Source organism: Nomascus leucogenys, chromosome 8, assembly GCF_006542625.1.
Source record: "Nomascus leucogenys isolate Asia chromosome 8, Asia_NLE_v1, whole genome shotgun sequence".
NCBI classification, from domain to species: domain Eukaryota; kingdom Metazoa; phylum Chordata; class Mammalia; order Primates; family Hylobatidae; genus Nomascus; species Nomascus leucogenys.
In genome coordinates this window covers 30,773,149-30,785,252 of record NC_044388.1, presented here as the reverse complement: position 1 = coordinate 30,785,252, position 12,104 = coordinate 30,773,149, and the positions used below count along the sequence as shown (strand labels likewise).

Below are 12,104 nucleotides of genomic sequence, written 5' to 3'. Positions count from 1 at the left end.
CCCAGGTCTGTTTCCGAACTCCATTTTGCTCTAAAGATTTGTCTGCCTATTTCTGTGCTAGCACAATGCTGATTTCACTGATGAAGATAAGTGCCTTCTTACTACTTAAAAAAAATTTTTAAACAAACAAAACTTCCTGTCTCTTACGGTGTTATTGTTTCATGAAACAGATAAACTTAGTAATTGTGTTTGCCGAAATGCACAAATTAAAATTCCTTTTAGTATTTTTATTATAGTTGCATCAAATTTTAAATTCATTTGAATGCATTTTGGCATTTTTACAAAACTGTTGTAAGAAATATTTAAAACGGGCATGTGCTTGCTCAACTCTGCAACAATTCCGTCATGTCACTTAGCAAAGCTTGAGGTGTTTCCTCTCCCACTGCAAGGGAACCATTTTTGATCTAATGGGCCCTACTTTCCATTGAAATCTGTTATTAGAAAATAATTATCTGTACTAGTGGGTCATTTGCTGAATATAAATGGAATGGAGTGTGTGTGAATGCCTAATTCACATTGTAAAAACCTATTCAATGATGATGTCTGAAAGGAGGTTCTGCTGTTGTAGACACAGAAACCAAGGCGCCATTTGGGGGACCATGGTAGAATCAGGGCCTCCTAAGTCCCAGCTTTTCTTTGGCTTCTAATTCTGTACCGTAGAGAAAATGAAAACTTGGGGATTTTTTGCTTTGGGATTTTTTTTGTTGTTGTCTTTTGTTTTTCTATTTCACTAATGCCAAACCCAAGACTAGAAGAGATTTTGCTCAGAACCATGAATAAGACCCACTCCTCACGCTTAACCCTGTGTCCTATCTTATTACATGAATTAGCCCAACAGTGTTTTTATTCATTTACATATTCAAGTATTACATGAGATTCTTCCAGAACTTTGTTCTCCTTTCCAAATTTGCGGAAAGACAGATGTACTCAGATGCATAGGTCCTTAAATCAAGACTACTTTAAGGATAAGAAGTTTTTAGAGAAAGCTCTTCTTTTGAAGTCTTTGGATTTTAGTTGGGCTATAAAAGACATCATCTGGGAGGTGTGCTATATAAGTGCTTTATACAGGCAATTGGGTGGACGTGGCCCAAAATATATTTTCACAGGGAAGGAGGGGAAATGAAGGTGGAGTTGTCCATGGACATCAGAACATTTGACCTTCAATTCACCTTGTACTTGGTTGTTCAGTCATAAGTGTCGCCCATGTCCTCACTTTCAAATTTACTTTGAAGGACAGATGGTCCATTGAAAATACAAAACAAGAAATAGCACTGCTGGGCTTGGTCATTAGGCTCCAACAATACTTTTATCAAGTCATGTGACTTGGACAGTTCAGAATTCTGGGAATTATGCTAACACAAGTGCCTAAAACTATACTATAAGGTGCTATATTTAACAGTTTTGCCCTTGAGTACTCTAGTTTACCCCTTTCTTAAGTTGAACATAGAAGATAAAATTAATTATCATCTTGCATGATGTAACTTGGTGGAGTATCTGACATTAAGAGGTGGGGTACTTCATTGTGTAAATTGCTTTTATTTTTTCTTGGAAATTATAACGCTTGGCTTTTGTCTTCCCTTAAGTCATTTTAATGTTAATATCACTAATATTGGTGTTTTTTTCTAAACAGTATGTCAGGGGAGGCCGACTTGCAGCTATATTTCCCAAGAGCACTTGCAAGTACGGGAGAGGGAGACAATTTTCTGAATGTTAATAAACTTTTACATTTAATGAGGAAGTGGCCCATAGAGATGGCACTCTCAGAGAAGATGTTAGGAGTTACCAGGGAGGCACATAGCTCCCAAATAGGACTTTTTTTGTAGGGTGTGAAAGCGATTTCCATTGCTGGGTAGATTTGATGATTTTTCAGGCATGTTTGGTCTCAGTCTTCTCTCTTGCCAAGCTTCTGCTTGTGAATGAAGACGTGTTCCAACATCACTTCCTAAAGCTGCCTTCCCGACACTCCCAAGCACAAGTGCCCTTTGCTGTCTGCATCTCCTGGGCACTGGATACCTTCCTCTAATAGCATCATTATCATATTAGTTGTTTTATGTGTCTGTTCCTCCCACTGGACAGGGTGGGAATGTTGTCACATTCAACTTTTTTTTTTTTTAATCCCTGCAATCTGGAACAATGCGTGGAAATTAACGATTTCTCAATAAATGTGTTCCAAATGTGTGAACTGAAGGAAGATCTTAATTTCTAAATGAGGATTGTGCATTTGCTTTCCAGTCATGTCATCGAGTCCCACTGTTGGGTCTTCCAGCACATCCTCCATCCTCCCATTTTCCTCTTCAGTTTTTCCTGCTGTCAAACAGAAGAGTGCCTTTGCCCCTGTCATCAGGCCCCAAGGCTCCCCTTCACCTGCCTGCTCCAGTGGCAATGGAAATGGATTCAGAGGTAAGCGAGGGTTCTATTTTGGGGATACACATGACACAATGTACCATAGGGTTGGCAAAGTAAGAGCAAACAGCACATCATTGTATATAGCTCCAGCCATTTACCTGCAAAGAGATGCTTTGCTGTTCTCATCATAGGACAGGAATGGCTTCTACAGCCAGGCAAGTGCTCCATCTAAAAGCAAGATGGGGCCGGGCGTGGTGGCTCATGCCTGTAATCCCAGCGCTTTGGGAGGCCAAGGCAGGTGGATCACTTGGAGGTCAGGAGTTTGAGACCAGCCTGGCCAACATGGTAAAACCCTGTGTCTACTTAGAATACAAAAATTAGCCGTGTGTGTTTGTGGCTGCCTGTAATCCTAGCTACTCGAGAGGCTGAGGCAGAAGAATCGCTTGAACCTGGGAGGCAGAGGTCGCAGTGAGCCGAGATCGCGCCATTGCACTCCAGTCTGGGCAACAAGAGCAAAACTCCATCTCAAAAAATAATCAAATTTTTTAAAAAAGTAAGATCACGGAAAACAGACATCAGCAAACTCTGCAGGTAATGGAATTAACCATGGTAGAGCCATACACATACAATTGAGGAGTGTCTGGACTTCCCGGCCCTATGCTGTCTACAAGGCCATTCTGCTATCTCTCATAAAATGCCCAGTCACCCCACGGGATACCACGTGGTGCTTTCTGCTTACCTAATCTGCTTGCCGTCACGTCCTCTTGGCACACATGGACAGGAGCCAGCTCCATGTCTCAGCAACCAACAAGTTCTGAGAATTCTGGTTACATGCAAGTCAAACTGATAGCAGGTGCCTGATTAGGGGGTTGTGGAGAATAGAGAGAAAAGTCATAGTTTCTAAGAACAAAAGTTATCCATCAAACCCATTTTTGAGCAATGTTCTAAAATATAATATGGCATGACATAACACAAATGTGATGAGTATATGAAAAATCATCTCATCGTGGATGGAGGGCAGCCGACAGCAAAAGAGCAAATTGGAAACTGCTGAGGAGGACTGGGGCTCACTGGCAACCCACATTATTTTTAGGCTGCTCCTCTCATGTTCTTGACATGAAAATATTTACAAGCAGGGTTGGGTAAAACTAAAAAGGGAAGAGGTTTTGTTAACCCTCATTGATCAAAGGGTGTGGGGTCAGCAGTGCTTGATGGGGAACCTTGGATGGGCTGCATTGTCCTGGGGATGGCATCTGCCTGGTGGTTTGATGATAGAGTGTGGGTTAATTCTTTTGGGACACCTGTGAGAGGTCAGTCTCCTCTTGTGGCTGAGCAGAGCTCTGGGAGGTACTTTAGGTTCCTGAGCCATCCCAACACTGGAGATGATGGTGTCTTCTGGAAGTCAAGTGACTCTACAGAGAAACTGTCAAAACCAGAATGGAAAACCCAGCACTCAGAAACATTGTTGAAAATTATTTTACTTCTAACTAGACAAAGCAGCAGGGTCTATATACCACCCAATGTGTGGGTAGTTGGAAACATCTGGAAATTTCATGGATTTTTTGGCAGGGATTTTCACCCAGATGTCTAATTCCTAGAGAAATAGGCTGAGCCTGTATCTAAGTGTCTTCTCCACCTGCCCCCTCTTTCATCAAAGACCAGTGGTTTCCCTCCCATCCTTAGGGGATGTGCCCAGAGATTTTTTCCATGGTGCCTTCATCTTCAGACGGGGAAATGAAAACGATTGCTGAATGTTCACCATACTTTCCTTCCTCTTCCCCGTGACCTCTTTAATGTTGATGTTTCCTCTTTTTAAGTTCTCTGGTTTTATTCATCGACCTTAACCCGAGTGAAGGCCCAGCAAGTCTTACTGGCAAAATGCAGATTGAGACAGACAAAAGAGGGGTGCAGGCTTTCCTCTGCATTGGACGGGAGGCAGACAGGATGGATGCGGCCCTTTCCTCATTTCTGGCCACTTAGCACATATGTTACTTAAAGGATACTCGACTTCCACTTGTCACCCTGTCCCCACCTCCTCTCTCAGAGGGAAGTGGAGCTGGTTGTCTCAGATATTCTGTTTTACCTGGCTCTCAGCCTACAGTGTGGCCAGGACAAGTTTTTTACAGACTCCCAGGGCCTGTCACCCCCACCCCACCTCTTGCTGCATGCCCAAGGCTCCCGTGCTGTTACTGAAGTCAGGTTTGAGTCAGACCAAAGAGCTGGAAGGAAACCTTGCTTGGTCTTAGTAAGGTTCCCTCTGAGGGCAGCTGCAGCAGAAACAGAAGACCCTCTCCAGGGTCCCCAGCCACACAGACTTCTGGTCACCACCCCTCAGGCTGCTCGAGCTAAGCGGCACGTTCCTGATAGGTTTATAGGAGCAATGACTTGGTGAGTTGCATATAGGCACAGGCTCTAGGCTCTAGCTTCATTTCTAGAGTCACTGTAAGGTCACAAACCTCATTTGAATCCTTCAGTTCCCTCCACATTCCTCTGGTGATTTGAACCTTTAAAAGAAGGGGCCAGGTGTGGTGGCACACACCTATAGTCCCAGATACATGGGAGCCTGAAGCAGGAGGATCACTTGAGACCAGCCTGTGCAACAGAGCAAGACCTCATCTCTAAAAGATAAAAGTTTTTATAGGTTTTTTTTTAAAGAAAATTTCTTTAATTTTGGGGGTACAGGTGGTTTTTGATTGCATGGATAAGTTCTTTAGTGGTGATTTGAGATTTCGGCGCATGAGTTACCTTAGCAGTATCCACTGTACCCCGTATGTAGTCTCTTTAAAAGATAAAATGTTTGGAGTAGGTTGGGGAGGAAAAAAATAGAACCACCTGTCGATTTAGGGCAGTAGCCTAAAAAGAAATTGCAAAAAAACTATGAAAATGTCAAGTGACGTGGGAGAAATCCTTAAAGAGTATTAGCCACTGGAAGAGCACCAGCCATGATGTCACTAGTTCTGTGCCGAGTTCTAGTTCAGCTCGTTCTGGGCCGTGTCAATCTGTGCATGCCATTATCTCTGAGCCTCAGTTTCCTAGCCTGTTAAATAGAAAATCGACAGCTATCCCCAAAGGTGGTTGTGGACTAATTTGTGTGAAGAACTAGGCAAGGTAACAGGTATTTCCTACAGCCTGGCCGGGAGGAGGCGAGGGTTGACAAAGGATGCCCTCAGAGACCTTACCTTATGCTCTTCCTCATTTTAGACCAGGTGCATGGAAGCTCAGTGTCCAACATTGTGAAGTTCCCTTGAGTAAACAGAGAGAGGAAACCAAGCTGACATTTAACGCACAGTCACTGAACAAAACAAACAAAAAATCCTGGGATCTCAGAGGCCAGCTGGACAGGGAGCTCCATCTTTTTAGAGATACACAGTGGGAGGGTGACAATGTGGGCTGAGTGCCTGGGTGATCGCAGGCTGGGAAGGGGGCCTTCTCTAGACTTCATTGTCTGCAAAGGCATATGCTGCCCACACTCTTTGAGGCTTGCTAACTATCCTGAGCACTACAGGCAAGGTGCTGAACTGAGTGCCTTAAGAGAATTATCTCCAAGTCATGCCATTATCACCATTCTTAGTTAAGCAGTTTACCCAAGGCCACACAGGAAGAGTCTGATGACTTGAACCCAGACATGTGGACTCCAGAGCTTGTGCTCTGGCAGCCCACTGTGTCTCCAGGGACAGAGAGAGTGAAATTCTTCTCTTTACCCTATACTCCCATACCTACTTTCCACCTGGTTCAAAGGGAGATTATTGCTTTCTGTCTGTCGGCTATGGTTTCTACAAGCAAAAAGTCAGAGTCTCCACCTAGCAGAGATCAAGCCTACCCAGTCTGGATGTAGGACTAGGAGGAAAGGATACATCTCAAATCTGTTCTTCTCTGTCATTCAGGGGATCATGTTCTTTGAGCACCTCTGCTGTTCCATGAGCCCCTTTGGTATCTCTCTGAGCACCCAGAGAAAGGAAGGGGCTGAGGATTTTTCTTTTTGAGACAGGGTCTCACCCTGTCACACAGGTTGTAGTACAGTGGTCCGATCATGGCTTACTGCAGCCCTGACCTCCTGGGCTCAATAAGAGATTCTCTCACCTCAGCCTCCTGAGTAGCTGAGACTATAGGCAGGTACCACCGTGCCTGGCTAAGTTTTGTATTTTTTTGTAGAGATGGGTTTTCATCATGTTGCTCAGGCTGGTCTTGAACTCCTGGGCTGAAGCGATCCTCCCACCTCAGCTTCCTAAAGAGCTGGGATTACAGGCATCAGCCACCGCACCCAGCCAGGAGTTTTAAATATAACAGACAAATTGAAGTGCAGAATGTGAGTCAGAATTCCACTGCCAGAGAGCTTCACATACAGCATGGTTCCACCTTCTACCTCATTTATCAGCTGCTTCCAGTTGATGAGTATAGATTGTCGAGATAATATTACACACTATGTGTCTGATTCATTTTCCAGCTCCCTCCAGGAAAAAAAAAAAAAAAAACCAGCTACACTCTGGGATAATTACTAGGGTTGCTATATCTCTAAGTCATCAGGGAGTGTCCAGAATTGAACCGCCTTTATTGAAAAGTTACATTGATTCAATATATAGTAATACAGGCAAAAATAATTAAGGCTTCACTAGCTGTGTAAGACCTTAATCCAGATCTCACAAACATTCAATAAAGGCTGTATGGGCAGGGAAATAGACGGCTGACAATTTTACCCGAGAGGACTAGCTGATATGGAAAAAAGAGGCAGAGAGAGTAAGAGAAAAGAGAGATGGAAGGGTTGAGAAAAGCAGAGAGAATTTCAGCCATTTGCTTGGAAGCTTAGTAAGCAACACTCAGCAAAATGCTTCTATTATATTGAGTAATTCCTTAGATGCAATGTAGATAGTAAAATGCAAAGGATCAAATTCTAGATATGATTTTAAAGGTTCTGATGCAAGGAAACTATTCTGCCATTTTCCAAGAATGTGAAAATCCCACGGGCTCATCCTATGAAAGCCAAGGCCAGAAGAATACATTTTGCTGGTGCTGCTTTATTTGCCACATCTAGAGAAACCCTGGGAAGTGATTCCACCCAGACAGGCATTGTCCAAATCCTCTTGACCGAATGGAGGGAGAAAGCATTGGATTACTCCATTTATATAGGGTGATGAAGAGTAGAAATTGGAGGCTGAGCACAGTGGCTCATGCCTGTAATCCCAACATTTTGGGAGGCTGAGGTGGGTGGATCACCTGAGGCCAGGAGTTCGAGACCAGCCTGGCCAACATGGCGAAACCCCACCTCTACTAAAAATACAAAAATTCACCAGGCGTGGTGGCATGCACCTGTAGTCCCAGCTACTCAGGAGGCGGAGGCGGAGGCGGAGGCTGAGGCAGGAGAATCACTTGAACCCAGGAGGTTGCAGTGAGCCGAGATGGCCCCACTGCACTCCAGCCTGGGTGACAGAACAAGATTCCACCTCAAAAAAGGAGTGGGAATTGAGGAACTAAATGAAGTCTTCTATTGCAGTAATCAGCGTTCATTTGCAATGAGCATCAGACGTGAACAGTGAGCACCAAAGGAAGATGAGCTAATTAAAAAAAAAAATGCACTCACCAAAGAAGTGAAGATTTGTTATCAATGATGCCCTGGTAAATCAACAGGCTCAGCACCTGGAATTTCCTTTCCTGTTCCAACTAAGTGATTTGGAGCAGTATAATCTGGAAATTATTTTAGTCGAAAAAAAAATTACAGTTTAGTTTACATGTTTACATCTGTTGTCTCATTTATACAACCCATTAATATAAAACAAAACATAACTCCTGGCCTCCCAGGCAAAACTTCATCAAGGTTTCCTTGTACTTCAGTGATTCCATAACGCTTCAGTGCCTTTCATGGGCTGTCTGCTAGACCAAACCTGGAGAACCGGTCCTCATATCAACTGAGGGCACCGTCTCTTTGAATGGCATCAGACTCTATCATTCCCATCCCCTGCCCCTCACTCCGTGTGATAGCCTTGAACATAAAAAGTCCCCAAGTCTCATTCCTGTGCACTCTTTCCTTGCAGCCATGACCGGACTTGTTGTACCCCCGATGTAAAGAAGAACTGCTTTCTTATAGCACACAACTACTTACTCTGATGGACCAATAATGAAGAAAGCACTATGAGCTCTTTTGGGGGCGTAGTGGTGCCCCCACATGAACACGATGGACACCCTTGGGTCTGCAAGGAGCCGGCATCTTACTTGGTCCCACGTCCTCCTATAGCTCTGATGGTGGCTACACAAACTGACCCTCTTGGGACAAGGACAAAAGATGTCATTGACGTAGTCAGTGCTAAGAGCAGAAATGCAATTCTTTGTTATGAACATTATGAAAACCACCTTCCTATGTTTGTAAAATATTTAAGAAAAAATTGGCAAACAATTAATGCTTAATATTTTGGATACTATTTGTTTTTCTTTGTAGGAAAAAAAAGTTGAAAGTTTCTATTTTCTATGAAGCCTTTCAGATACCAATTTAGTTTATGCAGAAAAAAATTGAACAAAACAGGGTACCAGCATGGAAGACTTTCTTAAAACGCAACCTGAATTGAATGATGAAATGTTGTATGTGTGTTTGCTTATAGCTTAATCTCTTTAAAAAAATGAACAAAAAAAGGGAAAAATTTTAAAATGTTTTACAATTATTTAAATAAATAAACGTGTAACTTATTGTAAGTAGAGGTAGAAATTAAGACCTTTTTTTGGAAGAGAGAGGGATTTCTCTTCCTGATGTAAAAAGAAAATGATGCAAACATGTAGTAACAAGTTTTAAAGGTGTGTGATTATTACTGCAGTTACTTACTAGATTCTTATCCCCTGTCCTGCACCCTCTCCTTTTCCATCATTTTATTGACCCAAGGGCAAGAACATGTAGATTCCCACAGAACACTCTAATGCAGAAACAGAGACTCTAGCACATGCACAAATACTCCAACCCATCAATTCATTCCCAGCTCCATCTGATTTCTAAATAGTCCACACTCTCTGTGAATATTTTTAAAAATTCCTATTATTAGCTTTCAACATTCTGCCCTGAGCAGTCCAGAGAATTCCCATGTTTGAGTGTGTCTCAGGCTTTCGGCATCCCAAGGAAAGAAGCGTCTCACCTTCTAGCAGAGCCAAAACCACAGACTTTCTTAACCAAGGGACCCCTTGGGAATTCTTCCTCACCAGAACCCCACCACTCCCTCCGCTTTGGGTGCCTGGTTCAGTACAGAGGTACACAGCCCCATAGAACTTCAGCAACACGGTTTGGAGAAGATAACTCTGTTCGATGGACTCTTTAGAGTCAGTCAGTCTTAAAACATCCAAGTCCTTTCCTCTCTCTGTCAATTTCCTCTTTTATGGCATTAAACTCTCTTGAAACACATAGCTATCCCACGCAACAGTTTCTAGTCAAGAATGAGATGGAATGTGGGAGAGGGATATTAAAAGCCCTAATCCCCTCTTCTGATGTTCAAAGAAAGGCAAGACCAGATTCTTGGGAGATCCAGAGATTAGGGGCATCTATGCAGCACAGTTACCCAGCCCTTGGATCGGCTCTTCATAGTTTTGTGACTAGCTCTTAGAGGGGAAGAACCTTGCCTTAGCTGCTGACAGTGGTTGATTCTTGAAAGCCTATGTGATCCTAGAGACATATCCAGGCATATTGGGATTGCCAATAAGGATGTCACTTGTTTCCACATTGGGGTTCTCCTTATTGACTCATGAGCACGACAGTAGAGTCTATACATAGACCTAGTTTGGGGTTCTTGGTTGGGATTTCAGCATTAGAAATAGATGCAGCACTCATGGAAAAACATCAAGAGTGCATCTGAGCCAATTTTAGATGACTTCATTAATTCTGCATACCTTCTCTTTGGTCCATTGATGAGGGCCCACACCTATCCAGCCCCAACTGTCTTATTTGCCTTTAACCCATTCTGGAATTACCCAGTATGACTTATATTATTTCTATGCACATGAGAATTCAAGGTTTTAGAAACCTGGCATGCTTATAACTACTGCTGACAGTCCCTCATAGTCAGGGCTTAAAGCGCCAAAATACACGGAAACATAAGAGAAAAAGTCCCCCAGTGAGAAACCTGATTGATGGAAGGGGAAGAATGTGTGGAATATGAATGTTACCTTCCAAAAGTGAAGGCAGAGCAAAATTAAGCATGTTTAGCCCTGGATTTGAGCCAATCCAACATAAGGAATTTTTTTTTAAGTAGCATTGCTTTTAGAACCTGTGAATTTTCCTCTTGCATGAAGATGAGTGCAGTACTGTCTTCAAAATGATTGTAGAATTTGTTGGTAGCTTTACACCGAAAAATGCGTGTAACTAAATACCAGACATCCTTGACCATTCAGCTAGAACCCTGGCAGCAACAGAACTATTTAATTGTACAAATGTGTGTAAGGATTATTTTTAGTGTACTAATAAATTAAAAACAAAGCTACCCTGTCCTCGCTAGTCATTGCTATTCAATCATTCCAGTCCCAAGTTATTTTTGTGCCACTTGGAATACGAGTATTTCTATTGGTAACTACAAACTCTATCCTATGTTTGTAAGAGGAGCTGTGTAAGATTTTTTCATTTAAAGGGACAATTTACTTCATTATTTATCTCATTCTTTTGTTATAGCATTGTAATTCTTCTCAGTTTTTCTTTGCACATTTCAATATGCATGGTTTAAAAACCATTAACTTCTCTACCTTTTGTACAGTAAGGTTTCATTTTCAAACTGTATAGTTTCATTTTATTGTTTTGCTTTGTCAGTTATATACAGTATAAAGTTGCTATGCACAGAGCTTTTTGTAAAGACAGCTTTTTTGTTTACTGTTTTTAATGGTCTTACTTAAAGAATATCTTGTTTGTAAAATGAATATGTCTACTTCAGTTTTAAACTTTAAATTATCCTAACAAAAAATAAAATTTTTGTACTGTAAAAATGAGTGGACCTTTACTTTTTATTTTTTTGGAGTGGTAGTTTGGAATTTGTTCTTAATGTTGGCAATTTTCTCATAACTGCTGGTCCCTGAGTTCTATTTGAAGAAATCTTACTATAGATTTTGTTTACATGGAATGTGTACTAAGTTATTCCCTTAAAGGAGAGCATATGACTTTTGTTCATTTTTCTGTACATATTCATCTATATATCCATCTGTTCAAATTCATTCATAAAAAAACCTCAAAACTGAAAGGATCCTGTTTGCTCTGTTGGATTTTGGCTATATAGAATTCCTGAGGTAGGTGGGCAGTCTCACCTGATTTGAAATTGCTTGTTGAGCAAATGTTACAACTTGAGCCGTCAGACACTGGGTGAAGAATCGCAGGCTAGAACACAAAGACTTGACGTCTCTTCTTAAATCATAGGAAACGAGTGAGATGTGTACTCATGGAAGAAAATAATACATAGACGATAGCTCACTCAGAAAGACAGGGCGCAGAAGCTCGGAGAAGACACCCAGACAGAGGGTTGGAGCTGTCAGAGAGGGTTCCTTTGTGGGAGGCAGGGCTGGACCAGGGCTTCAAAGAGCAGCAGGAGTTTTGCAGTAGAGGAGGTTAGTAGTGAGCACTCCAGATGGGAAGAACAACATAAAGACATGCAAAGGGAAATTCACAAAGCACACTTCGGAGAACTGGATCCTACATGTGATTTTTTCAACCAGAGTATTCACGAGTGTACTTAAAATTGGATTATTTCATTTCTCTCTAGGAGGGTACAGGTATCTTCAAACCACACGCATTGCCCTCCTCACATAAGTGGATG

The 12,104-nt window shown here is 42.2% G+C and overlaps 1 protein-coding gene across 5 annotated transcripts in view; it reads left to right on the top strand.

Annotated features, from left to right (window-relative positions):
* EBF2 (EBF transcription factor 2) overlaps positions 1-11,283 on the top strand; it is a 204,081-nt gene extending 192,798 nt beyond the window's left edge. For 2 of the 5 annotated variants that reach the window (XM_030816445.1, XM_003272887.4), the window contains 2 exons: positions 2,233-2,400; positions 8,373-8,404. In XM_030816445.1, the coding sequence (XP_030672305.1) occupies positions 2,233-2,400; positions 8,373-8,404 (200 nt within the window). Of the gene's footprint in view, positions 1-2,232; positions 2,401-8,372 lie in introns of all 5 variants that reach the window. The other 3 variants (XM_003272886.4, XM_012508356.2, XM_003272888.4) reach the window with 3 other exon arrangements.
* Positions 11,284-12,104: the final 821 nt, after the last annotated feature.